The sequence below is a fragment of the Coffea arabica genome, chromosome 6c, assembly GCF_036785885.1.
Source record: "Coffea arabica cultivar ET-39 chromosome 6c, Coffea Arabica ET-39 HiFi, whole genome shotgun sequence".
Classification (NCBI taxonomy): Eukaryota; Viridiplantae; Streptophyta; class Magnoliopsida; order Gentianales; family Rubiaceae; genus Coffea; species Coffea arabica.
The window spans coordinates 55,287,167-55,301,103 of record NC_092320.1 but is presented as its reverse complement, the minus strand read 5'-3'; the positions used below and the strand labels follow the sequence as shown (position 1 = coordinate 55,301,103).

Here is a 13,937-nt window from a genome sequence, read left to right as displayed (position 1 = left end):
CTTTTTTCTTCTTCTTATCCTCTCTTCTTTTTTCCCTCTTCTCTTTCCCCCCTTCTTCTTCTCCCCTTCCTTCCTCGACCCCTCCTCCCCTCCCCCTCCCCCATCCCCCTTTGGTCGCTCAACGTCGGCCAGAAGGGAATGTGGGGTAGGGAAGGAGGGATCAAGGGCAAGAAGGGGGAAAAGGAGAAAGGGGCAACCAAAGGGGGGAGGGGGAAGAGAGGTGGGAGGAATGGAGAGGAGGAGGAGAGGAGAGGGAGGAAAGAGAAGTAGGAGAATGGAGGGAGGAGTGACAGGGAAAAAAAAAAAAGAAAGGAAAAAGGGGAGATGTTGGCGTCGACGGAAAAAAGAAGAAGAACAAAAGAAAGAAGGTAAATTTTTTGTATATTTTTGGATATTAAATTTTAAGGAGTTTTTTGAACTTATTGTTAAAAAATTTGTAAAAGAAAAATTAGGCAAAAAACGCATATGCTAAACAGAGCCATTATTTGGAAAAGTTTTTTGAAATAAGTATCATAGTTCTTTTCAATGTAATATTTGTGAAATAAAAAATATATTTATGATACAATCAAACAAATTTGTGCTTATTCCAAGTAAACTCATCTTTTCTGGCCCAAAAAAGACCCATTAGACCAAACTTATCGACCCACTGGACCAAATTTATCGGGTTCAAAGGAGGCAATTGCAATTTGGCCAAACCGTAAGGGTCAAATTTGCAGTTTTGCAACTCCTGTGGAACGACGAGTCTAAATTACTGAACTAACCCTCGAAATACTTGATCCCCTACCCCTCATTTCCGATCACCATAAACTAAAGTTTAAACCCTTTCCAACAGGAAGCCTCCTCAAAATCACACACACAACACGCAATGGCCTCCACTGAAGCTACAGAAAACGGCTCTGCAAAATCCACCGAAGTCGCAACCGAAGCAACCGTAAATTCACAATCCGAACCGGCGCCGGAGCCCGAGGCCACCAACAAGGCGGAGCAGGAGGCAAAAGGGGAAGCAGAGAATGAAGCAGCGGCAGAAGGCACTGCTGAGGAGGCGGCGCAGGAGGAGGAAGAGGTAGAGGAGGAGACCGAGGCGAAAGAGAGTGACAACAATGTGAATAAATGGCCGGGATGGCCAGGGGACTGTGTGTTCCGGCTAGTGGTGCCGGTGCTAAAGGTTGGGAGTATAATTGGGCGAAAAGGCGAGCTTATTAAGAAGATGTGTGAGGAGACGCGAGCTAGAATTCGCGTGCTTGACGGCCCTATCTCCTCTCCTGAGCGAATTGTCAGTATATTCTTGCTCTTCTTTTCTGATTTAAGGGTTTTTGAGTTTTTTGGCTAGGGTTCGCTCTGGTGTTTAGGTCGTCAATACTAGGGTTTCTGCCTTTCTGATTTTTGGTTGATTTGAGTGCAAAGATTAGGGTTAGGGTACCTATTATTGTCTTTCTCAGTACGAATTTTTGTACGCCATTATTGATTTTCCATTCTTCAATTTACCATTTACAGTTTATAAAGAGCCAATGTAGCCAAATATTTTTACTCATTTTTGGCATTTGGTGTCACTTTTGATTATTCTTGTGTACCCGTTCAAGAAGGAATATTAATCTGTCCTGATATGTCTATCAATTTTGATGGTAATTTCAATTAAGTGGCCAAATAGTAGAAGAATGTTGGAGTTGCAATTGCGCTTCTGGCATTTTTCGTTTTGCTTTTGATTTCTGACTTTATGTGCTACTTATCATTCCTACGCTACTTGATTTTGATTTGCAACTTTGTAGGTTCTAATATCTGGAAAGGAAGAACCAGATGCACCACTTTCTCCCGCAATGGATGCTGTAATAAGAGTGTTTAAACGCATTAGTGGACTACCTGAGGCTGAAGGTGATGGTAAGGCTCCTGGAGCTGCATTTTGTTCTATCCGGTTGCTGGTGGCATCAACACAAGCGATCAACTTGATAGGAAAACAAGGCTCTTTGATCAAATCAATTCAGGAGGGCACTGGTGCCTCGGTTCGGGTTCTCTCAAATGGTACAGTGTTGTTCTAGCTTTGAGCGTTTCTTAAATTGGATAATTACTTCTCTGAATTTAGTTATCCATGGGCCTTGTTTCCTCTCTGTCCAAGTTTTTACCTTTTCTTATTGGGGTTTGTGGGATTTTGGAAGTTGTACCAAGCCAAATTATCTCTTTTAGAAGTAGCATGGGTTCTCTTTCTTGAACACGGATGAAATACAACATGGCTACAGCCGAAAAAGCCCTTAACTGAAGTTCCATGTATTTAGCAAGCACAAGAAAGCTCTGGTATCTAATAATGGAACACTGAGGTAAGAGAGGCGTGAGCATGTTGAGATCACTAATTGGTTGTTTTGCTAAAAAAAACCTACAAAATGGAAAATACCATGTTTGCTAATTTAAAAATTAGATTCATAAGTTCCTCAAGATTTGGTACATATATAGCCTCCATTGTCTTATGTCTTGAGTTGCTACGGCCTATGATTATGGTAGTTCCAGAACAAGTATATTTTAGTGATTGGCTCAAAACTGGGCCATGGAAGATGTTTTGTCGTAATGAACCAGCTGATTCTTTCATAGTTTTGTTGGATGGTAAAATGTTTTATGAAGAACACTATTGCTGTTTGTTCTTTGCTTTAAACACCAACCCTCTTGTGCTATCTATTCTGTTAATTTTTGGAGTCGTAGCAGCCTTTTTTTCACCTGATATTATAAATGTATTTTTACTTGCATTTGTATTTGCAGATGAAACACCTGTCTATGTCAGCTCAGATGAGCGGATTGTGGACCTGCAAGGGGAAACTCTTAAGGTTCTGAAAGCTTTAGAAGCTGTAGTGGCTCATCTTAGAAAGTTCTTGGTTGATCACAGTGTTCTTCCCTTATTCGAGAAGAGTGTAAGTTAATGTCTACAGAATTTAATGGTTCAAATTTATGGCATGGTGGTCAAAGTTTCTGTTGATTTTCAGTACAATGCACCAGTTACCCAAGAACGTCCAGTGGAGTCTTGGTCTGAGAAGCCATTGCTGCATGGTTCTTCACAGAGTGGAATAGGTGTTGATTATACTCTTCCACCAAATAGGGATTCCCTATATTTCGACCGGGAAAGCCATTTGGAACCACAAGTTCCTTCTTCACTTTCACTCTATGGGCAAGATCCTGCACTTTCAGGAGTTCGTCCTTCTGGTGTTGGTCGGGCCACTCGACAGTTTGTTACTACGGTTAGTTGGACCTCACTTTGCTCATTTGGCTGTTTGATTTGTGGGTTGTTACATTAACTTGGGATAATAGACTTGTCAAGTCTTGTCGACCTCTCAAAACCTTGTCTAGCTGTCAGGGATGTTGAAAGCCTAATTGATTTTAGTAGAGATAGTTTTGAAAGTTCTACATCACTCTCAATTCTCTCTTTGTTGGCTAGGACATTTGACAGCGAAAATCAGAGTCAATTCTTTTTTGTATCCAAAAGCCATTTGGGTGCTATTTAGAACTTCTAGGATTATTCCTTTTGTGACCTTTTAATGGCTTCATTTGTTTCTTTCTTTAGGTTGTACTGGCAGTAGTCAGCTAAAGATTGAAAAAGTTTCAGGTTTTAGCCTTTGATCCGTAAAAAAGATACCTAGTAAAGGGGGTTGGTGGAATGCCTAAGTTGTTCGATTTACGTCTTTCCTTTTCAGTCACCTTAAATAGCATCTTCAATTAGCAATTATTGGAGATACCATGTTTGTTTGGATTCACAATCTTTTTCTTTTTCTTGTCCTTTTCAGGTTGCACAAACTATGCGAATACCACTTGATTATGCTGAAGATATAATTGGAATTCAAGGAACCAATATTGCTTATATTAGACGTACAAGTGGTGCAATCCTTACTGTTCAAGAAAGTAGAGGCCTGCCAGATGAAATCACGGTGGAAATTAAGGGTGATGCTACACAAGTTCAGACAGCTCAACAGCTAATTCAGGCAAGTACCATTTTGGCTTCTCTTCTTGAGAATTAATTACCGTGTTATTGATGCCTCTGTGATGTCACCAGGGCAATTTTGTTACAGACCCATGCTTTTAGAACTGAAAAACTTTTTGAATTAAAACTCGGAATTTTATGGAGTTAGAAGAAAAGACAACGTTTACGAAGTGAATTTTAAAATATCACCCAAATGTGCAAATAGGTTGTTACTGGAGTCTAGCCCTAATCTGGAATGGAATCTTATCTGGCATCCCTGTCCTTGAATTAGTAAAGGCAGAAACAGAAATAAATAATACTAGAATCCCAGGAGAATTGAGATTGGATTCGTTAAACCCCTTAAAGAATAAAGCAGTATTACTATTTCATGTGCAAATTTCAGTTCTCTTTGAGTTGGAAGTAGTAGTTCTTAGAGTGTGATTTCATTTTCAGTTAATCAAAAGGATTTGCTGTGAAATCAGTCCCTTGTTTCTTGACCTTGTTGAATTGGCATGCATGTGGAGAACTGAAGTTGTACAATAATTACAGAATTATGGAAATTCATTAGCTATAAATCACTAGAAACATAAATTGAAAGATATGATGGATAGATTTGTCCTTTTAACTAAGTTTCTCCCAATAAATTAGAAGACATTTAGGTTGTTCAGCATCTAATGATAGGATTTAGTCATGCATTTTGTCAGATGCATGATAGGCATTTCTATGTCGGGCAACTATACTCTTGTTGAGGTTTTTGTTAGCAAGTTGAAGAATAATTCTTTTCTCCTGAATATGTTAATAGGAAATGGGACTGACATTATTATCCGAATCTGGGTGGAAAATTTACTGTGGTTAAGAGTATGAATCTATCTCAGCAATTTCCCATTTATCAGCCTGTGGTTTCTTGAAATATCTTTTCTCCATGATTACCTTCTGCTCTAAGTCATAATTGCAGAGGTTGATATTTTGAATCTCCTAGTTGATTCATAAGTTCCTCAAGGTGACTCCCTATCTACTGTTCTCTTTCGACCTCTTTCAAATTGTATTGCTTTTTCAAACGCCATTTTGTAGATTTTTTTGGCTTTGATAATAATGATGGAAGCACAAGAATGAAAGAATGGGATGTTGCTCGTATTCATGTTTGAAGTTGAGGTTTTAAAGGAGAACTAAAATACTATTACGGGCTGGTTTACCATATAGTGAAAGTAATTGAGAGATTTTCTGCTAAATGCTAAACAGACAAATCATTAGAAGTCAAACCCTTAACTTAGATTCTAATAGAAGTTAAAAAGCTTAAATTGAAATGCTTGTTTTTCTGGTGGGCTAAACCAACCGGAAAGTGGATAGTACTAGCATCCTCTTTAGGAAAAAGTTGTTATAATGAAGTCATAAAAGAATGAAATCCATAAGAGAATCAAACCTTGCTACTTTGCGCTAACCTCGAACAGTTTTATCTTTAACAGATCCAAGTTTTCCTAGATCACTTTGTTTTGACAAATGCACTGATGAATTCATTGAGTTGAAGTTATATTGCTCTGTTGGCACTGCAAGAATTGTGCTTAATATGGTGCAAATGAACTGTTAAAACATTTTCCCATTCCTCCTGATTTGAAATGCATCAAACTTAAAAGTCATTAATATCTTGTATACAAGAGGATATTGTGATGTGCTCCGTATGATTGTCTTTCCTCTCATGAGAGCTCTTCATACCTTGACTATTTTGTAGAGAAGTGTAGCTGGATATTGCACAATCATGGTTTATGAGTCTGTTTCTGTGCAGGAATTTATAAGCGGGCATGGGCATAAAGAATCAGTTTCAAGCAGTTATGGCAAGTTGGATTCAGGTTTGAGGCCTTCCTACTCTCAAATGGGCAATAGCTCGTACCAGTCATCTTCATACTCAGGACAACCCTATGGTAGCTATGGCTCGTCTGGTTTGGGAGGAGGATATAGCAGCTACAGGTTATAAATTGATTGTCAAAATTTAGAAGCATTAAAATTTTTGTCTTCGTTCTAGATCTTCTCAGCAGTACTGTATAAAGCTTCGTCTGGAGATTGATTATCCTCTGTCGAGCTGACGTTGTGTTAACAGATAATAGATGAAAAACATGCAAAAAAAGACAATGCAGTAGATAATCTAATAGTTTGCTGTTATTTTGCTGTTGTATGAATGTTCACTTTAGAATCCTTTTAGTGGCTAGATTTTGTGACATTTTCCATTAAGCTGTTCGATTTTTAGTGGTCGCTACTGTGATTCTCAAGTTTAAGAAATGGATGCATCTTTCTGATCTGGGTTGATTTATTAAAGTCTTCTTATCAATAACAGCAGCATTGCACATCAAAATCTGTTAAGTGGCCACTAATAGCAGCATTGTAAAGTAAGTGCTGAAGACTGAAAGGCTATTTGGATTGAGAAATTTGACCAGAGACTTGAATTCTACTCAAATCATTCTAGTTGTTTGAACTTTGAATTACTTAAAAGGCATTTGGTTTTGTAGTTCTTCAATTATGTAAATACATTTTAAACACGAGAATAATTTGTGATTTATAAATTCAAATATCTCTTAAGTTTAACCACGAGAGAGGTTTGAGAGGTTCAAATTTTCCGATCCGTCAAAGCATCTTAAGAGTGCAATTGTATGATACACCTTCATAGAAAGGTAACATGTACTTGAAGCTTGCATGATTGCATTTGTACTAGGGTGGCAATTGTTAGCATGACATCAAAACGCTGCTCAAATAACTCGCTGTAGTATGTTTGGTTGACCCTATATGAGTTTGGTTCAAAATCAAGTTAGACCCGAATAACTCGCTAAAGAAACAGGTCAATCTTGTATCAATTCACAAAAGGAAAAAAAAGGGTTAACCGATTTTATCCACTTATAACTCGTTTATTGTGGCATCTTTTAGGCAGTCTGACATTTTGGATTTGTAACCCCTTTCTTTTATAAATCTGATTTTTTGTTATGAAATCTATTGATGTGATTAATCATATGATATCTTGTTAGGATCTTTGATTTCTATCCATTTGCGTTGGGAGGGTGGTGATTTATATGAAGTTTAGAACATGGAATTTTTGTTGGTTAATTGACTTTTTTAAAACATAGGTGATTTTTTTTTTGTTGGGGGGGGGGGGGGGGGGGGGGGGGGGGGGTTGTTGAATTGGTTATTTATCTGATCGATGAAAATTACCTACTTGAATTTCAGGTTATTTTGAGTAATGTTAGGAAATTTTGAAAAAGTTCTAAGTGACCTTCAAATGAGTCTCAATTTAACTTGTCAACTTATGACTCGACCATCATTAACCTGATAAATGGAACATAAACAATAAAGTGGCGCTTAGTGTTAGAGTATTAGGCCTTGCTTGGTTTGCAATTTTTTAAGGAAACATTTTCATGTTTTCTGTGAATATATTTCTTAATTACTTTTTTTTTTATATCTCACATAGATTAAATTGTACTCTTGAAAAAACGTCCATTTCTCTTTAAAATTAAACCACTAGGAGGAAAAAATAACCTTATTGTCTAAGCTTAAACTTGTTGTATCTTAGCCAACATCTTTTTCAAATTTAAAAGCTTTTCAAATATGATTTTTCTTACCTTGTCTATAGAGAGATGCGCTTAGAGTGTAGGATAAGCACATTAAGAGAGAAGAATCATTTTAATATGAAGTTATGACATTATTATCAGAATCGCGTATGTTTGCAATACGCAACAAAGAAACCTTAAAATAGATTAAATTTAAAAAGAACATGTAAACACCAGAGAGAAAAAGTGAGGGAACTCTTGAGAGACAAAGCGAACCCATGGATTTGGAGAATGTATAACCTAATGTGGCTATTCCTCACGAGGCAGAGACTCATCAACATGCAGAGAACCAAAGAAATGTAAGAGATCGTCTTTTGAAGAGGTCATACCTAACCCAAGCGCTAGGAATTTAGAAGAAGACTTCAACTCTACTTCCCAATCAACCGTCCCGAGTATCTCGAGGCATGGAGGAAATAGACCTTTAGTGATACCCTAAGATTTGGGAAGGAAAAACTTCCCATCTATGATGGTGCATATAAGCAACCTAGGCCCCTGGTAGATATAGAGAAGGAAAAAAAGAGAATGCCGAGACCCACCAGCAAATAATCAGCAAGCCCAAGACCAAATGAGGGAAACTTTTGGGGGTCTAACAAAGAAAGGAATTGATCAAGTGGATATACCGGAATCTTCTAGGGACAAAAAAGACCTTCTCAGGCAGAACTGGATAATAGTATCCAAGAAGCAACTGGCAAGGCAAACCCAAAACCAGGAGACTGATAAATAGGATGAGGTTAATGGATCGACGTTTGCAATTCTGGAAGATGAAGGGTTGGAAGATAGATAGAAAGGAAAATAACATTTTAGAAACCCTACCAGAAGAAGAAATTTGTAAATACAGACTGGGTATGGATCTCGGTGACCAAATGGAGCAGAATGCCATGGTAACGGCAACCTTGGGACACTAAGCTCATTATCTTATACATTGTATCCAATAAACATTTTGAGCTGGAACTGCATATCAGCTGCAAATAATGAATTTAGGAAGCATCTGAAGATAAGCACGCAGAGCTATGAGCCCTAGTGTATTTGACACTAGTGGAAACACTAACTCTACTTGTGTTTAAATTGCATTTTTCATGAATTTTTCGTTGGAAAATTACTGTAGCTATTTGATGTATGTGAGATAAAAAGGTGATAGAAAAATGTGTTCACGGAAAACAAGACCATTTTTCGATGGAAAATGGCTATCCAAACAAGCTCGAGTAGAAAGGATAAATAAAACAATGCGCTTGAGCAATCAAGCACGTGTGGAAGCTCAAGGTTTCTTGAAGGGATATGGCTCTTTTGGGATCCAAATGAAGTTGAGGTGGAGGTTATCTCAAAGAATAGGCAGATTCTTGATGTAGTGATTAAACACAATAAGAAAGAATGGTTATTCTTTGCGGTGTATGCCTCTCCTGACAATTTGCTTTGGAGGCAACTCTGGGAATATCTCATCAAGCTAGGGGATAAAATTAGATTTTCGCAGTTGATTATTGCAAATTTAAATAAAATCTTGATAGGAGCAAAGAAATGAAGGGAAAGACCCTTACCAATGATAGGTCAAACATCACTAGCAAATTGTGTACACAGTGTGGGATTGATTGAATTCGGGTTCTCTAGACCGGCTTTGACTTGGAATAATGGAAAAAAGGGGATTGCTATTGTGAAGAGAAGATTAGATCGAGGTTTATGCAACTCAAACTGGAAAATGGAATTCCTAGAAGCTACATTTAAACATCTAGTACACACATTCCCATCATCATCCAATTTTGCTGGAATTATAGGGAGAGTGTCATAACATCAAGGAAAATGAAGCTTGTGAGGTTTGAACTACCCTAGCTCTCTCATCCTAAATTGCAAGATGCAGTCACTCAGAGTTGGAATGCAAAGGAGGGGGACTTTGGCATAGGAACCAAAAATTGATGGACTTGATGGAGTGGAATAGAAGTACATTTGGGAATATGTTTCACAGGAAGAAAAGGTACAGTGCAAGAACTGAAGGAATTATTAAAATCCTAACAAAGGGGCCAGACAAAAGACTTGAGAAGTTGGAAAGTAAGCTAATACAGGAATACAACAAAAAGGCTCTTTGGTATCAGAAATCTTGAGTGAATTGCTTCAATGTGGAGAGAGAAATACAAAGTACTTTTATACAGCAACTGTGATAAAAAGATGACGAAACAGGGTTTCTAGTCTGCAGAACAATCAGGAGATGGGATAGAAGATTAGGAAGCATTATAGCAAAGGTGAGAGGATACTTCCAGAATCTCTATGCAGATAACAAAGTTGACCGAGATAGGAGTACTATTCCTAATGGTTTCTGAGAATTGGAGTACTGAAGGCTAAGAACTCTAGGAAGGAAATTCACACCAGTAGAAGTTAAAATGGCCATGCTTAACATCAAGGCAAACAAATCACCAGGCCCAAATGGATTACGTTTAGGGTTTTATAAAAATTTTAGGACATAGTAGTGTCACCAATTATAGACTTTGATGCTACTACTTTTCAAAAGAAAATGATTACATTCAGAAGTGAACAACATTCTTATCTCTTTAATCCCCATGGTGGCAAATCTAGTTAGCATCATGCAATTCAGGCTGATTTCACTATGTAACATGACGTGCAAAGTGGTAACAAAAATCCTGGCAGAAAGAATCCAGCCTCTCATGGTAGATATCATTGCCCCAGATCAGAGCAACTTTACTCTAGGGAGACAAATAAGTGACAATGTCGTAATAGCCCAAGAAGTTATCCACATAATTAGGCATAAACAGGGAAGGAAAGGGTGTATGACAATTAAGATTGATTTAGAGAAGATATATGATCGCATCAATCGGAAATATCTAGAGGAAACCTTGCAAATGGCTCACTTCTAGGCAGACATAATCACTCTGATCATGAGCTGCATGATAGCTTCTAGCACAGAAGTTTTGTCAAATAGGGAACGCACTGAAGCATTCACATCAACCAGAAGATTGCGCCAAGAAAATCCAATGCCACCATATCTTTTTGTTCTATGTATGGAGTGTCTGGGACATCTTGTTATTAGGGAAACAAAAGAAGGGAATTGGAAACCAGTTAAAGCATCTAGGAGGGGGCCAACACTCTCATACCTATTTTTTACGAACAACCTGACTGTCTTTGCTGAAGCAAGTATACAAAAAGAAAAAGTCATGTAGCAAGTACTAAAAGAATTCTGTAATGCCTTTGGGTAGAAAGTGAGCATTACTAAATCCAAGCTCTTTTGATCTAGAAATGTTCAGCCAGTTTGGCTGAGCAAATTAGCACAAGCATGAGAGTTAGTTTAACAAAGAATCTGGGGGAATTCCTCGTGCCTCTCCTCTATAACATGGTAAATAAACGGACATATGCTAAAATAAAAAATAAAGTTGACAAGAGGCTACAAGGATGGAAAAGTAAATGTCTCTCTTATGAACAGTCCTGGTCAAGTGAGTCCTGGTCAAGTCGGTCCTGGCTATTATTCCTCCTTATGTTCTGCGAACATCCTTGTTACCTTGCTCTGTTATTTTTGAAATAGAAAAAAGAATTAGGGGATTCATATGGGGTAATAGGGATAATCTGAGGAAAGTGCATCTCATCAATTGGCGGACCCTAAGAGAGGCTAAGAAGAGAGAAGGGTTGGGAATAAGGAAATTGCAAAGAGTCAACAGAGCAATGCTGGCCAAAACATGCTGGCGATATCTAAGGCAGAAAGAGGCTATATGAGCAGAAGTTTTGAGAGAAAAATACGAGGGTAAGAGTGGAGTGTCTCATTTTACATTAAAATCTGGCCAGTCCCACACCTGGAAAAGCATGCTACAGGATGTAGACTTGTTGAAGAATGGATTGAAATGGAGGCTAAGTATGGTCGAAAGATAACCTTTTGGTCAAATTATTGGGTCACTGACAAACCCCTAATTGAATATAGAGTGGGGGAGGTCCCAAATGAGGAGTGCTTGAGAACAGTAATGATTACTGGGAGAACTCAAACTAGGAGTGGGGCACACCTATCAAATACCTTCACAAGGACCAGTTAGAGGTCATTTGTACACTTACCATATATGGTGATCCAGATAATCCAGATAATCTAGATATATTTTCATGGAGCCTAGAAGCAAGTGGGGTATTCTCTACAACCTCTGCACGTGAAGTGGATGAGGATCAAATAGAGAGAATGAAAGCAAATAGGAACTGGGATAACCTATGGAACCTAAAGGGACCAAATAGGTGGCAATTCTTGTTATGGATAGTACGACATGGACGACTACTCATATATGTTGAGAAACATGCGAGGCACTTGTATCCATATGGTCAATGTACAATTTGTCGAGCAAAGAAGGAAACTGCCTTACATGCACTCGGGGATTGTGAATGGATTAGTGGAACTTGGAAGAAACTAGTTCATCCATCCCACTAGAGAGTTTTTAAATCCAAACCCTTAACACAATGGATTGACTGGAATATTAGGCAGAAGGAGATTGGAAGAAGAAGAGAAGTTTACTGGCCAATGCTTTTTTTCAACAGGTGATATATGGACTGCAAGAAATAAAATGATTCATGAGGGATCAGATAGGAAAACTAAGATACGGCCATATTACTTGATCCAACAAGCATTTCTTGCATAGGAGTTGAATACCCAACCAAAAATGATATAAGAAAGGCAAATAAGGTACACAAACTAGGAGAACCCACAACAGGGTTTGGTTAAATTAATTAATGTGGAAGGAGCTTCAAAGGACAACCAAGGAGAAGCTAGTGCTAGAGTGCTACTCAAAAATGACCAAGGATACTTGATACAGGTGTTTAGTACGAATCTGGAAAGGACTAGCAATGTTGCTATAGAGCTGTGGGTCATCCTATTGGGGTTGAAACTTGGTTGGAACTTAGGCCATAAGAAAATCATCGTGAAGACAAACTCGAAAGTGACTATAACTTTGATCAAAGAGGCCTCAAATGAGAGTCCACATTGGAACTTAATTGCTAAGATTAAAGAGATAATGCAATTGGACTAGAAATGCAGAATAGAGCACGTGTGGCGTGAAGGGAATGCTTACGCAAATCATCTGGCAAATCTAGGAAAGAGCTTGGCTCATGGTACGACCGTCTTCAAGAATCCTTTGCAAATTCTGAGAAAGCTGCTTAGCTTATACGTCTACGGAGTGACTACTCCTCATCTAGCTAATGTGTAATGAGCTTCTAACCCTCCATTGTACACAAAAAAAAAATCGTAAGTTCGTTGGAATAAGAGTTTATTTAGATGATTTATTTGAGCTAATTACTGTAGTACTTTTTATGATGTGATGTATGTGAGATAAAAAGATGATTGAAAAGATAAAAAGATAATTGAAATTTGTGAAGTAAATTATTTTATTTCAAATATTGTTTGTCCAAACACACAATTGGCTCCAAACCTTTAATTTTATGCCTTAAGAGCACAATAGAACAAACCCTTGTAATACAGGGAGGCAATACCGTTGCAAGATAGTAAGGTTATCTTCCCATGGAAAAGGTAGTAATATGGTATATTTTTGGGTTAATTGCAATATGTACCCTTATCTGTTATCCATTTCCACTTAACTTTCTATACTATCAATTCTATATCGTAGTACTCTATAATATGATTGTTTGTAAATTAATCAAATCACTTGAATACAATGAATAGTTTAATTAAGTTTTAATGAAATGAGTTGTGTATCCATAATTGATATGTTCACCGACATGCTCTAATTCATATACTGGTACAAAAGTCTTTCATTCAAAAATAGATACAAAAATTTTGTCATTTTAACCAATTTTAGCAATGTGATACAAGTTGATATTACAGGGTACTTAAGTCTAAAATTGATGGCTTATGGTGCAAACTGCAAACTAGGAACAGTGATAGTTCAAGGTTTTGTTGGATACTTGTCATGATTTGTATGTACAAAGTATCGATAATCAATCCCATTGATATAGCTTAGTTGTGTTTCAACATTTGTTTAGCTATATTCTAGACTCTTAAGTACTTTCATTAATCATATTTGAATATTGACTAAAGATATTTGAATATGTTGTATAAAAAAATCCAACAGTCATAATGTAAGTATTATTTAGTATTTACTAATCTATGATGAAAATAAATATATTACCATTCTTTGTCACGTTTTTGTTCGCTAATAGTAGCCTTTGGTGTCATTCTTTTGCAAAAATAGACAAATAAGCCAAGTGCTAATGGCTTCGATTGTTTGATTTCATCTCAAACTAGTTTTGTACCCATTCGTTGAACAGGAATCTTCGAAAAATAATAAACTATTTAATCAATTTTATAAAAATGTCGATATGAAATATAAACTTAATGTATATTCTATTATAACCTTTCTTAAGTATATTACTATGTGCGCATCATAATATAAAGTATTCTTATAATATAAATGTGAAAATCTAATTCAGTGAATAAT

The 13,937-nt window shown here is 37.3% G+C and overlaps 1 protein-coding gene across 1 annotated transcript; it reads left to right on the top strand.

Moving 5' to 3' along the window:
* Nucleotides 1-794: 794 nt before the first annotated feature.
* Nucleotides 795-6,221, top strand: LOC113693695 (RNA-binding KH domain-containing protein PEPPER-like). The gene is made up of 6 exons (XM_027212301.2): nucleotides 795-1,273; nucleotides 1,767-2,016; nucleotides 2,743-2,891; nucleotides 2,964-3,215; nucleotides 3,759-3,953; nucleotides 5,712-6,221. Exons 1-6 carry the CDS (start codon nucleotides 866-868, stop codon nucleotides 5,898-5,900), a joined length of 1,443 nt encoding a protein of 480 aa, XP_027068102.1. The 5' UTR covers nucleotides 795-865; the 3' UTR covers nucleotides 5,901-6,221.
* The last annotated feature ends 7,716 nt before the right edge of the window (nucleotides 6,222-13,937 follow it).